Here is a 19,364-nt window from a genome sequence, read left to right as displayed (position 1 = left end):
AATATTTTACATCGGTATTTAACAATCTACACAGTGAACTTAAAGGAAATGAAACCACTAAAAATAAAATCAATAAACTCCAGGAGTGGCCAAGGGTAGAAGAAGAGGAAATTAGAGAGATAGTTAAAAATTTCAAATCGGGGAAATCTCCTGGGCCAGACGGTCTACCAATAGAATTATTTAAGACCTATATAGATTGGTGGGCAGAACCCTTAGCTCAATTGTTTACTCTCATAGATAAATATGGGATCATACCTGAGATATGGTTAAGATCAATAATTATCCCAATCTTTAAAAATGGCGACCCAAAAGAACCAAGGAATTATAGACCGATAAGCCTATTATCAGTGATAGGGAAAATCTACGCTAAGCACCTTTTATCTAAACTCCTTACCTGGATGAAAAATCTAAATTTACCAGGGAAAGAACAAATAGGTTTCTCCAAAGGTTGCTCTACATTAGACCATTGCCTTATACTTATGCATTTGGTTGAAAAATACAGATCTCAAAGGCAATCTAAGATATATGCTGCTTTTGTAGATTTTCGTGGTGCATTTGACTCAATTGACCGCCCAAAGCTGTGGAGGAAACTCGCAGAATTAAAAATTGATCAGCGCTTATTGATCCTAATAAAAAATTTATACTCTTCCAATATCTGTCAAGTCAAACTTAACACCAAAGGTCACCTTTCATCAGACATCCCAAACTCGAAAGGGGTAAAACAAGGGTGTATTCTTGCCCCCTTCCTATTTAATTTATTTTTATCAGATTTGCCAGATCACCTTCAAAAAATAGAATCACATGCCCCTAAACTTAATCAGAAACCAGTTTCTCTATTATTATACGCAGACGATGCTGTTCTACTATCATTAACGAGCTTGGGTCTGAAACGCCTTATATCTTCTCTGATCCTTTACTGCGAATGTAACAAGCTCTCTATAAATTACGAGAAGACAAAAATTTTGGTCTTCTCGAATGGTTGGAAATTAGAGAAATGGAAAATAAGAGGGCAGGAAATTCAACAAGTGAAAATCTATAGGTATCTGGGAATCTTATTCCAGAGCAATTTAGGGTGGGCAAATCATTGCACAAATGCCATAAAACAGGCAAAGTGCACCTCATCAGCTGTTGCCCGTTTTTATTATCAGAAAGGCAATCAATTTATTCCTGCGGCCAATCAGATATTCCAAACAAAAGTGCAATCCCAGATACTCTATGGAATCCCGCTATGGGTCCAAGCATATAATAGTGATCTAAAAAAGATTCACTCCAGCTTTCTGAGACGTATTCTTGGACTCCCAGCTGTGATCAAATATGAAACAATGTGTGCAGAAATAGGCATACACACAATGGAATATTGGGCCTGGTCCACCTCAATAAAGTACTGGTTACGCTGCCATTTTCGCTGCCCTCCATCAAGTCTGCTCGCTGATTTGCTCAAAGACTCCTACAAATCAAGATGGTATCAGTACCTCGAAAAAAAGATTGAATCTTTAGGCATCGAGCTGGAGCCCCTGTACAATTCTAATGAGCAATACATTTTCCATAATATCCTAACTAGACTAAAGGATGTCGAGAGGCAAAATATTATGGCAGCTGTAAACAAAATTTGTTCGCCCATATTCTATGATTTAAATATCTTAGATAGCAGAGCCAATTACGTCACCAAATTAATAATTCCAGCCCAACGTAGGGCTTTTATGCTGGCCCGTTTGAATGTTTTTCCCTCAGCATTTGTCAGGGGAAGATATCAAAACATCCCTAGAAATAAGAGATTCTGCAGATGTTCTATGAATGTCCCGGACACGGTAGAGCACATTCTCTTTCAGTGCCCATTGTACAGTACGCTCCGTCAACGCGTGCTGTCCCCTCTTCTGGGTGGTCTGGAGCCCCAACAAGGTGAATGTGTGGGATTCTGCCTATCCGACGTTGACCAAAGGGTAACGGCGGGGGTAGCCGAGTTTTTGGTAGCAGTCCTCCAAGGAGCAGGTTAACAAGGAAAACCACTGATTTTATATGTATATATATATATATGTATGTAGCCAACTGCTGCCTTTCTGTTTATATCTCAAGGCTTTTATATGTTTCTTTCTCTTTTATCGTTTTATTTGTATAATGCCTAATAAAGGTTTGAATAAGTAAGTAAGTAAAGTGTCTAACTGGCCCATGGTGCCCCCTGCAGCCGCCCACTCTTACCGTTGACCAGCCCATCCTCAGATAAGGTTGCCAACCTCTGCTCTGAATGATGCTGACCAGCATCCAGCAGCCTCTCTTGACTTGCCTTCAATGCAAGTGGCTAAAGAAAGTCACAGAGGTAATTTTCAGATCCAGCGCCTGATGACGTCACTCAAATGGGGAGAGGGCAGGAACTTCTCCCAGCTTTATCCTCAAGTTAGGGATGCCCCCAGGAAATAGCTAAGCTAAGGTCATCCAATTGCAGATAGTTGCTATTACAAAAAAAAAGTCGTGACTCTTTAAACTCAATTCATGTCTCACATTTTCATTCTGGGCTGCAAGAGCAAAGGAGATTGCCCTAAAACCTGCAAAGGGTTACAAACATGCTGGCCTACAAAACAAGGTTAGACTCTGACAAGCTATGCAAAGCTCGTCCAGTCTCCTTCCACAGGATATTAAGAGCGAGACGCTGAACTCTCACTGTTTGGCTCGCTCAAAGGCAGCGTGGCTGGAACAGAGATTTCAGCAGGAAACAGGAGAACTGATTCAAGTCACAACACGAGAGATATGGCTGAGGGCTGACGGCTGCAGCCCACAGACTGTTTAACTAGCTTCTGTCAACAGGGAACCCTGAACGGCATAAAAGCAAGGCCGCCTGCATTTCAGTACTGGTGGGGGGCGGGGGCGAGGCTGTGGGTTCTTTGCAGTTACGCTGCTTACAATGCTATTGCTAGAAATTTGCATGCCTTTTCCATTAAATCCTCCTTTCTCTCTCTCTCTCTCTTTTTTCAAATAAAGAAAGAATTCAGCTGTCCTTTGGGGCCAGGTAACCAATTGAGCAAATACATTAAGTGCCAGCAGACTCTTTCCAACACAAATGTGGTTGTTCTGATTCTTGGAGCAGCCAGCACAGTCTTATCCCGCATATACATACCTACATATTTTTTCCCCATTTTTGAGCTTGGTTGAGTCATTATGTAACCTTCAAAGCTACCTTGGCAGTTGAATTCCATTCCCTGAGCAATCCATTCCAGCAAGCACACCCTGCCAAAATACAAATGCAAGCCGCCTGGTGCCATTTTTTCTCTCCAGCAAGCACAGCTTCCAAGAAAATACTTCGGTTTGTGCAGAATCTGGATCATTAGATATATCTGGCTTAATACAAGTTGAATGGAGAATACACAGAAACACTGGCCACTGTGCATAGCCATCATTTTAAAATTAATTAATTTATGTTATTTGTGTGCCGACACTTAACATAAAAGTTCTCTGGGCAGCCGAAGAGGGAATTGTGCTCATTAGGAACATAAGAAGATGCCTTATACTGACATCAGACCAAATTGTTTAGTTTCAGAAAGGCTAACTTTCAACCACAGTTACTGAAGCTGGATAGTTTAAGCTAACCATGGTTAAAACTAATAATACGTGCAGATACAGGTAACACAGCAAGCTTTGGTTAGTCAAAAGTGGAAGTTTCCAAATTCCTTCCCTTTATGACTGTACTAAAATCTGCAAACACAGAGTATTGGATAAAGTCTACAGTTATAATCCTAAACACACTTTTTGGGGGCATAAATCCCAGTGAATTCAGAGAGACTTACTTCTGAGAAAATATGCTTAGCGCTATAATGTTAACAGAAAGCAGATATAGCAAGGAAATATTAAAGCTGAAAAAATATCTAAATATCTACTTCTCTGAAACATTCAATAAAGTCTTCACACAAAATACACATTTCTAAGGACTGGAGTTTTGCTCCTACCCAACTAAACTGAACTACGTAAGTTATACTATAAATACTCTATACTCAACTATGAGTCCTCAACTATCACATTTTATTATTTAAAACATTTCTATTTTACCTTTCTAGAAGACCCAAGGCAGCTTACAAGCAAGAAAAAAAGACAATGAAACTACAGAAGCCAACATAATTATGTAAAAGGTGCAAAATAACCCAAGTAGATACAGGTTAACCAATTTGCCTTAGCCTTATCCTTGAATTTGTTCTCTGTGTATATTATGTGCCCCATGTTTTTAGGTGCATTGGGATGAACAGGTCAGGTATGGCAAAGAAAATAAAGCATCAAACAGTGTACCACTTGTTATGAATGCTACACCTACTGAAATTCCTGCTTCTACACAACTGTTAAAGGTGTAGGATAGGGACAGCCGACCTGGTGACCTCCAGATGTTGATGGATTCCTTTCATCCTGGCCACTGGCTATGCTACCTGTGACTGATCTGATTTGTAGTCCAACATCTGGAGAGCTCCACATTGGGTACCCCTGGTATAGGAGCTCTGCCCTCTTTTTCACCTTGCCATCCTACACTAAAGATGTTTTAGCTGTCAATCTCACACACACACACACAGAGGCAGAGAGAGAGAGAGAGAGAAAATCTGGTATATACAGTTCTAGAAGCGGCATTAGGGATCTCTAACACATTCAGCAATTCCTTAGTATATCTGGAGGAAGCTATGACATTTAAACAGAAAGAAAACTGATAGAGGCTTGTAGTGTAGATATAACCAAGCAGCATGATCCAGCCAAATTCCCATTGATATAAACAGGGAAGTTACTGTACAACCCTTGTCATGCAATCGTCTAAGAAAGGATGGATCCTGGAAATGTATTTAATTTTCCCGGTTTCAGTCTACTGCACGTTACTATTTTCTACCACAAAAGTCTATGCTAGGGGCCATTCTATCTGGTCCTCAGAACATTCCCCAGGCCGCACACCCTTTCTCCTGGATAAATCCCTTAAGAGGCCTTCTTTGTACTCTCCTTATATGTTTTAGCCTGGCTGCACTGCTTCCTTGAGCTATGATAATACCTCTTGTTTGGCTGGAGAGAAGACAGAGAGGGCTGAGTGAGCATGTGCAGAAACTCTTCTATTGTACTAAGGTAAAATTTGCATTTATTGCCCCACCCACCTTTGCTTCTAGCCCCACCCATCACTGGTCTGTGCCTCTGTCCTGGAAGATTGTCCATAAGGGAATGTGGCCCTCAGACTGAAAAAAATGCTCCCCGCTCCCAGTCTATGGGACATAGATGATTATCAGGGTTTGGCTCTAGCAGTACATGATACTCTTATAGAACATTCCTTTTCCCTTAATTGACTTGCATTTTCATTCAAAGTACTCTGATTTATACCTTGTAAGCTTCAGTTTTAGGACATTCATTTCTTATTTACAATGAAGAATAGTTCAGTTTAGCAAGAGTTAACCCAGATGCTGATTGCCTTACCAACTTCACTGTACAATTCTACAATTTCCAGTGTCACAATGTCAAACCAATTAAGCAAAGATGAATTTATTGCCAGGTCTAGCACACAGTGTAGAAAAAGTTGAGGGAATAAATATGAATATGCAAATGTATTACGTACAGGCGACTCAACTTACGCTGGGGTTACTCTGCGTCAAAACACATTGGGTTCAATGGTGGGTGACATTGCCAAACTTTTTTTGCCCACACGCCCACCCTCTGTCTTCTCCCTTTAATTTTTTTTAAAAAAATTTTTTGCCAAGCAGGTAAAGCTAAATGTGTACAAGTTAAATACCCCGTAAGTTGCAAGTTACCCATAATGTTTTATGCGTGGTTTCTGACAGTGACAGTGGTTTCTGAGCTTGATCAGAAAACTCCACATATAAAATAAAGGCAACATAGATAAGAACTGGGCAAACTGTGGCTCTCCAGATATTGTTGGACTACAACTCCCATCATTCCTTACCACTGGCCATGCTGACTGGAGCTGATGGGAGTTGGATTCCAACACCATCTTAAGTGCCTTGGTTTCACCAACCCTCATAAAAATGGAACGTAATCGCTCAGTTACTTACCCACAGTGTCACAGGGCACATCCTTGTGGACACAAAAATCTGTCCTAAAAATAATAAATAGTAATTAAAAACACGAAAGGCTATGATGCACAACATATTCATTAAAATAAGCATATACATATAATAAAACCATTGAATCCAGTCTTGCACATTTATATATGCACTAAACACACAGTGATTAGGCTTGGAAAAACTGCTCTATCGGAGCAAATAGAAAACCTTTCTAAATTTAATTGTGGTACCCGGGTGTGGGTGGCATTTTCAGGGACATTCACCGCAGCTGCAGTCTCTGAGGTCACCCTCCCCACAGCAATTTGGTCTGAAATGCTCTCCCCCATGACCTAATTGCTGGGGCAGGAGAGAGTTAGTGTGCAGGTGCATGAGTGTATATAGACATCAGAAGAGCCCTGCTAGAACTGATCCTCTGTCAGTCTGTTTAATCCCCATTAAATGTTGTCCAAGTTTGGTGTGTGCGTGCACTTGAGTGTACAAGAAAATGCGCGGGATGTGTGTGCTGTATTTGAGCATGGGCAAGTAGATAGCCTTGCCCACTTCCGCCTTGCTTGTGCCCATCGCTGGCATGAGGCCCCTTAGAGGGCTGACCAAGAGGGAATGCAGCCCTCAATACAAAAAAAAGAGTCCTCTGGCTTTAGGTGGACTTACCCACCTCGTTACTTTGTTCCAATTAACTTTTAACAAAACCAAAATATTTGAGATGTTTGAGAATTTCAAACTATGAACATAATGTTCTAATGTTTTCGTACTTTTCCTTTAACTATTGTATGCTGTTTGTTTCATAAAATGGAATAAACTACATTTATAAAGCATTATTATTAATATTTTACCCCACCCATCCGGCTGGGTTTTTAAAAACAGTTGCTCCAGGGATCGAGACCAGAGGCATATTGGTGTGACATCCAGCTGGCACTATCCAAAGCCAGCTTTTGCTGCAAACTTGCAGAATCAATCCCTCCACCCCAATCTTGACCATACAGTTAAAATGTTTCCAGATCCAGTCCTAGTGCACTAACCATGCTCTACCCATCTTTACCCTTGGCGATTCAATGCATCATAACTAAAATTTATTAAATGCACACTGTCAATCCATTACTTTCATTTTTCTTTCCTCCCAAAGCCATCTCCAGGCTTCTCTTTCAGGAGAGTCATCAAAAAGGATTTAATTCAGGCTGAAGCAAAAGAAACTCTTAAGCTGCTACCAGTGAACCAAAGGAATCCAGGACTGCTCTACTGCATCTAAATGCTTGAAATACAAGCCTTTCCACAAGGCGGCTGATGACATTCTGCTCTTGACCCAGCTGGCGCAAGCACCCTCACAGGAGTTCCCAGAGCCAGCTCGACAGAAGTTTATTTAAGGATTTATTATGTTATATAAACTGGTAAATCAAACAGATGCTTTTATTGTGAACTTTGAGTAAGTGGCGGGAGGCCACGGCTGGAAAAGCCTCTTCCCCTAAGGGGCTTGCTAGCTTAGCAAATAAAAACACGACATTTCTCCCTCTTGCACTCTGGTACCAAAATTATGACAATGGGAGCTGGTGGTTCCAGGCGATTCCCTGGATGCCCCCCTCTAAATGCCACTGCTCCACACTAGAAAACAGTGCAGCAAAATTTGCCACCTGTGATTGATTGACAGGACTGCAAAATCATCTTATCCCTCAACACCAAACGGTCCACTGGGGAGCTCTTAACGTGGCAGCAGGAAGGGGAACAGAGAAAGAAAATGTAGGCAGCTAGCTGCGTATTTACATTATGCAGAATGGGGAGGTTGACTGAGGTGGTAGAATTATGAGCTGTGTCTACACTAATCTCCACTAGTAACCTACAAAACTATGCCAAACCTTTCTCCCTAATGTCCTAGCTTTTTATAGACAGGTGTTTTGTGTCTGTATGTGCAAGAGTGTGAGAGCATTACAAAAATGCATTTTCACATCTACAATCTTAACTTGATTCAGAGGCAAAATCCCTGGCCTATCTGTTGGCCATTGCTCATAACAACAAAGATTTGACTGTCAGTCTACCACTAGCCACATTCTGTGATGGAATAGCTCTGAGGCCATATATATACACACAGCTGAATGTGGTGGTAAAGAGGCCTGTACCACTTCAGACAACAAGTGAAGGACACAATTTTTAAGGAAGCTGCCTACTGCATCAGATCCAGTAGCAGCCAGTGTAGAGGGAGAGGGATAAGATACAGGGAATGTAAGAAAGTGAAAAGCTTTTGGGAAATGATATATAATGAAATGAAAAAAATGTTAAGATATACTTTTGTAAAAAAACCGGAGGCTTTTCTTTTAGGGATTGTAGGAAAGGATATAAGAAGAAAAGACTGTAAACTCTTCCAATATGCAGTAACGGCAGCCAGAATCTTGATGGCCCAGAAATGGAAACAAGAGGAAATACCGACGATAGAAGAATGGAGACTGAAAATGACAGACTATGCGGAATTGGATAAATTAACTGGGAAAATCAGATACACCAAAGACCAAAAGTTCATCGAAGACTGGGGAAAGTTTGTAGATTATCTGAAAAACATATGTGGCGTGAACACAACGCTAGTGGGATTTCAAGAGGCACTGTAAAAATGGAGAAGTATTGTTAATATGAAATAGTAGGAGAAGGGAAGTATAATGGCAATACAAAAGAAGGGAATGTGTAACTAAAGTTATAAATACGGGTGATTGTCAGAGACGCTGAAGGAAGTTCAAAAAAGAAACAATTTGTTGTATTTTGGATAAAATTGTATAACTGTTTGGAAAATCAATAAATTTATTTATATATATATAAAAAAGATACAGGGAGCTCAGTGTAGAGTGGTGTGGCAGGCAGGCAGGCAGGCAGGCAGGCAGGAAGGAAGGAGCACATCAAATAAAGGTTCTTTTTCAGCAATTAGCAGAGAATTACTGGCAAATCTCACCAGAACTGACATTTTGAGGTGAATTTAATTATTGCAGAAGAGAAACATCTGTGGAACTTCAAGGGCAGCAAAAGAAGAATTTCTGATAAGATTAGGGAAATATCTCAGGGTAGTTTCTGCACAGTCCTATGAAAACTTTTCCCTGGTCCTTCTCCTCAAGCACGCTATATCTTGTCATAAGGAAAATAATGTATTAGAAAATCATTTTAATTGTGCCCCCACCCTCTAGCTTCAGGAAAGCTTGCAGAAAGCAAAGTGCAAAGGTGAAATTATTATTATTAATACTGCCCTTCATCTAAACAAAATGCATAGTTAAACTATGGAACTCCCTTGTACAAGAGGCAGTGATGGCCATCAATGGCTTTAAAGGAGGATTAGACAAAATCATGGAAGATAAAGCTATCAGCGGTTGCTAGTGACTACTGTGTTGTACCTCCACTGTTAGAGGCTGTATACCTCTGAAGACCAGCTGCTGGGAATCACAGTAGGGGAGAATTCCATTTTTGGACTTCCCAGAGGCATTCATGAGAACAGGATGCTGGAGTAGATTGTCTTGGCTTTTCTTATGTTACAGCATGCTATCAAGGTGAGGTGCAATCACATAAATAGAAATTTAAAATACAACTTCCCAGAGATAAGCTGCGTTTGGCTCCTCCATTGCCCAAACAAACATAGCCTGCCCTACAAAATCCAGAAAAAACGTTCCTTTTTAGAGGCTGACCCTTAAGAGCTTAGTTCTTATGCTAACAGTAGCAGCTGCAGCTGTTGAAAAACCAGCTCCTGCTTTTCCCTGGCTTAGCCCTTCCAAACTGGACACACTGGGGAGCATCCAGGGACATGTACATGCATTTTGAAAGCCAACGTTTAATGAAGAAGCTTGCAGCACCTAGCTGAAAATGCTAACTTTTGTGCCACAGAAACCAAAAAGAGTTGAGCCAAGAAATCTTCCAATTGACACACTGTCCTTTCCTATGAAGGGGAAAGTTCAAACAGGACAAAAAAACAAAAGCAAAAGGATATACAGGAAGGGAAAGGTTGTGGCAACACAGCGCTGGCTTATTTTGCAGGGTGGATGTGGTTTTGCTGAAGCCCTGCATTGGTATGGTGCCCAATTCTCTCACAAAATGAGCTAATCTTTGAGTCCATTATCCAAACCAGTGGCAGCTGGAGCGCCCCATCTATTATTACTTCTGTAAACTTCTCCAAATCCATATAATTTGGAGGGTGTCCCAAGTTTTCCCTGAGCGACTAGCTGCTCCAAACGCTTAAGTACATGTGGCATTCCATTTGATAAATCAACCCAGTGGGTAAGGAAGAAGAATATGTAAAATATTGGACCTTTGCTGCCCCTCTCAACAATATAGTGTGCTTGAGTGTGTGTTAAATCTCACAATGAAGTGGGGAGAGAAATAAGAGAATCCAATCACATCTCAGCTACAGGATTCAAAGAAGATCAAGAGGTTAGCACTTAATCTCATTTTGAAGCAAGAGTGTTAATTAATTTACATGTTGTTGTTGTTGTTGTTGTTTAGTCGTTTAGTCGTCTCTGACTCTTTGTGACCCTATGGACCAGAGCACATTACATTATGTAATGTAATGTAAATGTAATGTTACATTTTGAAGCAAGGGTGCTAATTAATTTAAAGCACAGGTAAATCTGGGAATCTAAGGTATCACCCGCTTTTACTCCCCCCCCCAAGTTCTATACTCTGCTTCTCCAGCAATGCTACCCAAAGAGGTCTATATGCAATAATCACAGGGGCCCTAATCCATGTGCCTTGGGATTCTGAAATTAGACTGTAATAAGCCAAGACTTTTCAGCAGTGGCAACCTCACTGAGGACCCTCCTGCTGAAGAACGTGCATTAGACCAGCCCCATTTGATATTTTTGAAGTTGGTTAAGACCTCTCCCATCCTGTAGGGACTTTAAGCTCGGCTGTTAATTCTGTGATAAGATTTTAACTGAGTTTTTCGAGGCTCTATTGACCATTTAAAACTGTTCTTCTATTTTAATTGTATTTGGTTTGCAAATCACCCTGAATCTTAAAAATGAATAACTATGTTGACACCAAGGGATTACGAAGGAGGGGGAAATGCAACACAGGGGGGGAAAATTATGGCTCTCCCCAACTCCCCATCTGGCTGGCACATGTCTTTGGAAATATTGTGAACCTTTCACGTAAAAGGGTTTACCAAATATACATATGAACCATTTACAAACATAGTATTTTTTTAAACTCAGTTTCAGTAACTCAACTAAGTTTTCTGTGAATCTAAAGCAAGGTAAGCTCTCCAGCATGCTAAGGTGTTGGCAGTCTGACCAGAACATAAGCTAGGAAGGATGAAGCAGGGTGACCAAGCTAAGGATGCAGCACTATTCAACCTGGCAGAGAATAACAGTGGGGTGAGAGATGCACTGCATGCAGGTCCCAGCCACTGAGAAAGAGATGGGGAAAGGAAGTGGGAGTGAAAGGAGGAGGTGCAGCAAAGAGACTGCAAAGGAAAGAGATGAAAGATACTGACTGCATTAGGAGTAAGGGAAAGCAGCATCACCTCTGGTGAATTAAGATGGGAGAGAATACAGATGTGTAAGAGGGGATGGAGGAAAGCAGACCACCTCTGGTGAATTAAGAGGGGAGAGAATACAGTTGTGTAACAAGGATGGAGGAAGAAAAGCAGAGAAGAAAGTTGTAAAGTCAGGGTCAGCAGACCCCAGTGGTGGCAGGAGTATAAATAAGCAAACATCAGTGTGTGTCTGGTGATGAGAAAAGCCCTAAGTTTGAAACAGGGAGGGGCTCTCCAGAGGACAGCCACAATAGGCAGCATGGCCCATATTTAAGACTGTTTATGTGGTTTTGCTACTGATAATGGCCAATGCTTGATAACAGTGTTGGGCATTTAATAAGGATAAGTGATTAGAAAGAAGCCCATTGTGCCAATAGTTCTGCCAGTTCCACTTTCCACTAGGGCAGGACAGAAGAAGCAAGGAGGAGTTCAGCTTCTTTGGACACAACACAGAATGAAAGACCCTGCCCAAGTCCCCAGTGAAGAGCAAAGAGTAAAGGGATGTCTCTTGCAAACAGCACTCTGGGATAGGGTAGGCACTGATTTAAGAATCTCTTTCCATCTCTCCAAATGACAAATGACAGCATCTTGCCGAAGAGCCTCTCAGAACCCAGAGCCAGTGGGAGTCATCAGTGGGTTCCTCCAGACATTCCTTTTTATTGTTCATTCATGATTATCTGTGCTCATGATTATACCAGGACAGTCACACGTGATCCCGCTTTTAATACTACTTATGCCCACAAATGTTTGGGGGCAATCATACTGCTTTATTTCCAATCAGTGCATATCCTGCAATGTCCTGCTGAAATCCAGTAACTTTTCATACCAGAAATGTTCTGTTGTATTTTTGTCATGCTTTTAATGTCCTATAGCCCCTCCAGGCAGAAATAATGTGGTAGCATTGAGGAATCATCACAAAACAAACTAAAGCAGAACAAATCCACCATCAGTAATGCAACTATTATTGTGTCAAAACAGAGATTCAAGATGGCCACCGATCTGTGAGGCAGGGTGAGGCAGCTGTTCTCACCATTTTATAGTTTTATTATCCTTTTATTGTTTTATTTTATTGTTTTACTGCCCTATTTTATCATTTCATGGTTTTACTTCCTTGTTATCTCGGATGCTTTCCCACTGAGCTAGGAGGGCGACACGGCCCAGAAAGGCGCCGCTGATGCCGCCGCGGCCTCCACCGCCACGGCAAAGGAGCTCAGCAAATTGGTCTCAATTACTTGCCTACCTTGGAAGTAGTCTCGCGGAGAACCCTGCTGCAACACCCGACGGAGCTAATGAACCAAGGTGAGATTTTTACCAACTTGACCTTTACAAGATAAATAATGGTGACAACCAGGAGTGGCTGTAGAACACCAGGCTTTTATCGGAGTGATTTAAGACCTCTCTCTAAAAGAGCTACCCTAAAGGGAGCTCAAACAAAAAGCACTCGGCCCTTTAAGAATAGGGGTAAAGTCAAGCCGATTGAGAATCAGCAGGAAACTGAAACTTCTCCCTCCTGCACTGAAGGGCCGGCTGTGCAGAGAGAGGATTGTGTAGAAGAATGCCACAACAAAGGGCCAATAAAGCCCAAAGTAAATCCAAACATAATTGGTACAGTCACCGAAGTATTCCCAAAACAGAGACTTAAATCCCAAGCTTCTCCTGAACCATCCCAAGTCCGAGAAGTGGAAGAACTAATGTTAAAACAAATTGCAGAGATGTCTTCAGGAAACCCTAAAACATCAAGAGACTCCTGCTTCCAACTTGAGACAAATGAGGATGAGGATTTTTCAGTTATCAAATGGCTTGTGCTTTTAACTGAGAATATCGAAAATATAAAATCTCATCTGGCCACCTGTACAAAAATCCTCACTATAATGATGGACACTTGCAAAACTCTCTGTAGGGAATCCAGCGGGGTGACTGTAGAATTGGAAAGTAATAACAACTTCCTTCCTACCACCTGCAAAAACAGATCACCAAGGAAGGCCAAGAGATCTTGTAGGGCTACTGCCTTGAAAAGGAGGCCCATAAGGGTAAAAAAGAGCAGAAATGTTAAAAATTTTAAGGCAGTGCGTTACAAAAAAATGGATTTTAAAAAGCTCTTTAATCTTTTCAAGAGTATCCCAATAACCGAGACCAGTGGGAACACTGAGAAACTTCTAACCAGGAAATCTTCTAAGCAAGAACGTCCTATAAATCCTTGCCCTGACGCTGCGATGGATTGCTTGGAACCCTTAACACCTACCCCAACACCTAACTCCAAGCAAGACATTTTGATCCAAGATCCATGGTCTTACATTCTATCAGTAGATGAAACCAATCCCTCTAAGAAGAGAAATTTGACAAATCTAACAAATAAAAACTGGAATCTGGTGCTGTACCGAAACAAACTCGTTTTATCAAATTATCCTAAACCCCCAGGACTCCTGTCACAAGAAGAGCGTAAAGCCCATCTATTGAACCTTTTAAAGATCTATATGCCGGGTATCCTTAATAACCCTACTGATTTGGCCCAAGTGGAATATCTATACTTCAACGGATTCCTTGCCAGAGCGGTGGTCTCATTCTATGAGGGGAGACTGGCAAAACTAGTGTACAAATGTAGAGAACATCTGGAGACGAGTGGTATAAGAATCTCAAGGTACTTTAAAAATGAAGCACCTCCAATTCCACTTATCCCCCATATTGTAAATTTGCCAAAAACTCAACATGAGACTGACCAACACGTTCTAATTGATATAAACCCTGCGGAGGACATCTCCAAACATCCTACTGGTCTGGTTGCCAAGGACTCTCAAAGGTTGGACTCCCTTGGGCCCAGGTATGTGGAGAATCAGGGAATCGACCTTGATAGCTTTGATAATAACTTACTCCACTCTTATAGCGTTCTCCCGCAAGAAGTTCAGAAAGAAATACTTCATAAAATTGATACCCTTTACTTCTGCCTGACAAAAGTGACGGAGGAACAGCTGAGATTACCTAAACAAAATATGCTTGATAGAGACTGTGGTTCAGATTCTGTCCCACGCTTATACCACCAAGAACTGGACCTGTGGGTTGGGAAGGCACCCACCCCTACCAGCCAACTGGTTGTTGCGGAGATGAATCCACTCTTCCATATTCTGGAGGCGGAAACCCCATCACCAGACCCATCTATCATGCACCCCATCTCTGAGGCAAATATGGCTACAACATCTGCCTGGGACAAAATGAGGAAACTTAACGAATCTGAATTAGGCTCTCCATGTAAAGTGCCCCATATGGATCCACTTACTTGTAACTTTATTAACCCACTCTCTTCTAACGTGTGCAAGTTGAATAAATCCATAGATACCATCGAACCGGTAACAGAACCAGCTGAACCAGACCAACAAATGAGAGACGACTCCATTTTATTTTTAGCCCCGAAGAGTGATCTGGTTGAAGACCCGACAGGTCGTATTAACAAAACTATCCAAACAATTAATGATCACTCAACTAGTGGCACGATACCTGTTGACTTAATTTCGCTCTCTCTAAGTAATACCCCCCTAATTCTACCATCTGGCTCTGAAAAGTCGACTATCTTAGGCCTAACATCTGCCTTTAGCGAGACAAGTGGCACGACTTTACAGCCAAAACACCCCAATAAATCTAAACAGTTGGGATGTATAGCACGATTGCCACCTTCTCAAAGGAAAATTACTGATTTTTTTGAAGCTGAAACTCCCCCAAATTTAGAATCCCATTCCCACATGATCTGACTACCTAACGACCAACCCAGCCACTCCTCGATGTCATTTTTATGCTGGAATATTGCGGGATGGAGGGGAAGAAATCTGATCCAGACTTCTTAAAATTTGTTAATTTATTCCAAGTAATTCTCCTACAAGAAACTTGGGAAGAGGAGGTGATTGACATAAATGGATACGATACCATTTTGCTTCCAGCTAGCCCCTCTCTTAAAGGTGGACGCCCTAGGGGAGGTTTGGTAATAGCCATTTCCCTCAAATTGCAAGCAAAACTTACACTTGTTAAATCTTCCTCTCCTTACGCGATTACAGGATTGATTTCAGGAGGGAAATTTGAATTACTGGTAACAAATGTTTATTTCCCCCCTGGGGGGCAGGTAGTGGACCTCCATTCCAAATGGGAAACACTTGAAGAACACCTAGCTTTCTGTTACACTAAGTTCCCAAACATTTCAGCAGCCATGGGAGGTGATTTTAATGCTCGTACAGCTGCAAACTGGGAAGCGCTAGGCAAGGCCAAATGGAGGGTCATACCTGATCACCAGAACTTGGATTTCTCCCCCCATATACAGAGAAAATCGAAAGATAATAGGGTTAACGAAGCGGGAACCCTTCTTTATCAGCTGATTTTACGTTTGAATTTGATAATTTTAAACGGAAATTGTCCCCCGGATATTCCGGGTGAGTTTACTCATTTGAGCACACTTACAAATAGTGTTCTCGATTATTTTATTGTTTCCAGAGATTTATTCCCAAATTTTTCTTATTTTAAAATAGAAAACGTCCAAATGAGCGACCATCTCCCCTTGAGTGCCAAGCTTTCCCTAGACTGGCAGTCTATCAAGTCTAGACACCCCATATATATGGGAATAAATACTGCAGAACAAGTGAGAGGAATAAAATGGTCAGTAACTCAAGCCCAAAAACATATGGAATTCTTCCAACAAGAGATAACTCAAACTCATGTTGTTTTAGATTTAGATCTGTATGGGCATGAACAAATTATTAATTCATTCTCTCTGCTTACAATAGATCTTATGTCCTTTTTTACAGTACCAGCCATCCAAGTAAATCGGGCCCATTTTAAGACCGGTGCCCCTTGGTTTAACTTAAAATGCAAACAAGCTAGACAACATCTCTGTGCCATTTACAATGAATATAAATCTTCTGGTGTTTTAGTATTACCTAGGAATTACCAACAAGCAAAAACAGCATATAAGCAAGCCCAGAGAATGGCTAAGCAAGAGTGGCAACAAAATCGCTGGCAGGCGCTTATAGTCGCCTCTAGTTCATGTAGCTCACGGCAATTTTGGCAATTGGTTAATAGAAGATCAAGGAGATACCCCTTAACAATAATTCCTGCCCCGGTCTGGGAATCCTTTTTAAGGAAATATTTTGCGTCACCAGATTCCAATACCAACGCTCTTGATGATGTATTTGATCATCTCCCCATCTGGCCTCCTACTGACCCCGATGAAATCTTGAATTTAATCTCTAAACTTAAAATCGGCAAAGCCCCTGGGCCAGATTTGGTTCCGGCGGAAGCCATAAAACTACATTCCGACTGGTGGGCAAAAATCCTGGCTGTTACTTTCGATGCTATTAATACAACTGGAAGGGTGCCAAAAATATGGAAGGACGCTATTATAATTCCAATATATAAAAAAGGCTCCCGAGACGATCCGGAGAATTATAGGAATATTAGTTTACTGTCAATAGTTGGAAAGATATACGCACGTTTTCTGCTGAATAGACTTACCCAATGGGCTGAAGAAAAGAAACTGATAGGCCCCGAGCAAGCAGGATTCAGACTGAACCAGTCAACTACGGACTATGTTTTAGTCTTGCACCATCTAGCCCGGAAATATTCCTTTTCAAACCGAGGCCAACTTTGTGCGGCTTTTATCGACCTTAAGGCTGCATTTGACAGCATCCCCAGAAGGTTACTCTGGGAAAAGTTGGCCCGATGGGGAATTGATAGAAGACTTTTATGGTTAATAATCCAGCTGCATGAGGGGTCGGCTGCTAGGGTGAGAATAACCCCAGCCGGCGATCTCACAAACTCTGTGCTCATCAACAGAGGAGTCCGGCAAGGATGTATCCTAGCTCCTTTTCTTTTCAATTTATTCATTAGTGACATGAGGATACCATTGGCTGAATCTCAGGAAATCACCCATGCCCCCCGTCTCGCAAACTATCGTTGCCCATTATTACTCTATGCTGATGATGCTGTGATTTTATCCTTCTCAAGAATTGGCCTCAGGAGAGCATTAAAATTCTTTGTTTCATATTGTAAAACAAATTCCCTCACTATAAATCAATCTAAATCAAAAGTACTAATTTTCTCAAAAAGTCGGAAATCCTATAAGTGGCAATTAGATGGAAAACCTATTGAACAGGTCTATAAATTTCAATACCTGGGAGTTTTTCTCCAATATAATCTGGGTTGGAAGGCGCATATTGCACATATTTTAAACAAGGCCAAGGCCCTATCCTTTGCGCTTTTGCGCTTTTTCTTTTCGGACGGGGCTCTTCATGTTCCATCTGCCTTGAAAGTATTCAAAGCTAAAGTAATTGCAACATTGGCATATGCTGTTCCTTTATGGGGGACCGCAGTAAACTTGATGCCCTTGGAGGTAATTCAAAATCAATTTCTAAGACGACTGCTAAAACTTCCTCAGTGCGTTAGTAACGCAGCTATTCGCTTAGAATTAAAAACTACATCTTTAGAAAATACTCTTTGGAGGCGCAGCCTTTGTTACTGGTTGTCCTTAAGGCATAGGCTCCCGAATCTGTATTTGATCCAATGCCTCTGGAGAGATAATTTTCCTGTCCTAGGGGCAAAAGAGATCCATTCTAAAGTAGTGACCTATGGATTGTCTCCATCAGAATTATTGGAATTGGACCTAGCCACAGCAAAAAAAAACCTCATTCAAAAACTTGAGGAGATTGACCTACAACAAAACACCATTTTGGGTAGTGGCACTTGCTCACCATTAAATCTTGGCATAGTGCCCTCACAGCAGATACCATCTTATTTGACTTCTTTGTCTGTAGCAGCCCACAGATATGCCTTTATTAAGGCAAGATTTAACGCCTTTCCTTCCAATGTCTTGAATAATAGATTTTCCAATGGTCGGATCTCAGCGGTGTGTGTATGTGATAATAGATCTATAGAATCTTTCCAACATATACTATTCTGTTGTTCACTACATTCAGTTTCTCGGATCAGATTTTTGTCCCCTTTATTATTGGAAATCTCAGGTGACTCCTTGGAAACACAGCTAATACATTTATTGCAAGATTCTGATCCGAGTAGGTCCCTTTCTGTTGCCAGATTTCTGATAACAGTATTAGCCTATAAAAGGAAAAATGGATTACTCTATGATTATTGATTTTGCCTAAATAATATTGATTTATACTGATAATTTGATATTTTAAGCGCTATATTGTTCTTATTTTAATGGAATTTAGGTTTGAGATGTACTTGATTTAAACCTAATTTAATTTATTAATTTTATCTTGTTATACCTGTTTTGCTGTATGATGTATTGAATATGGGCCTATGGCCGTAATAAACTATCTATCTATCTTGTGTCAAAACATGTTGCAGGATGCACCTGAAATAAAAAAAGCCAGTCTTGGAGGGGATCAATCAATCTGAATTAAAATCACTACCTGGTGACAAAGACAGCAGCATCCACTGGAGGGGTGTCATCTCGTGCTCCCGGCACCTGATTATTTCCAAGGTATTTTGCGCCACCAAATTCTTCATTTTGCCAATGGCAAAAACTCTCCAGGGACCTCTCCCCGTGATGCCCAATGGACAGCTTGGCCTTCAGGAAACAAAGAGGAATTGAAGAGACACAAAGCAGGGAGGCAATCAACCCAGGTGGCAAATCTGCAAGCAATGAGTAGGCCATCAGTAGAACATGAACCAAGAATCTTTCATGACAAACTAATATGGACAAAATATGGACAACTAATATGGACCGGAGGAATAACTCTACCAGGGCTAGCTTTCACAGAGGCGGCTGCCTAGACTAGAGGTCCACTTTGCATTGGAAAGAAATCCTGCTGCAATAGCAGAGGGGGTGCATTTTCACTTTGCACTAGTACAGG

General features: G+C 41.3%; 1 protein-coding gene across 2 annotated transcripts in view; it reads right to left on the bottom strand.

Annotated features, from left to right (window-relative positions):
• The window catches only part of ADAMTS17 (ADAM metallopeptidase with thrombospondin type 1 motif 17), a 174,230-nt gene that overhangs the window by 120,234 nt on the left and 34,632 nt on the right, over nt 1–19,364 (bottom strand). For both annotated transcript variants that reach the window (XM_053364884.1, XM_053364885.1), the window contains exons 6-7: nt 18,921–19,078; nt 6,012–6,055 (exon numbers count right to left, since the gene is read on the bottom strand). In XM_053364884.1, the coding sequence (XP_053220859.1) occupies nt 6,012–6,055; nt 18,921–19,078 (202 nt within the window). The remainder of the gene's footprint in view (nt 1–6,011; nt 6,056–18,920; nt 19,079–19,364) is intronic.

Source organism: Podarcis raffonei, chromosome 14 (genome assembly GCF_027172205.1).
Source record: "Podarcis raffonei isolate rPodRaf1 chromosome 14, rPodRaf1.pri, whole genome shotgun sequence".
Taxonomy (NCBI): Eukaryota; Metazoa; Chordata; class Lepidosauria; order Squamata; family Lacertidae; genus Podarcis; species Podarcis raffonei.
This window is presented reverse-complemented; position numbering and strand designations above follow the sequence as displayed.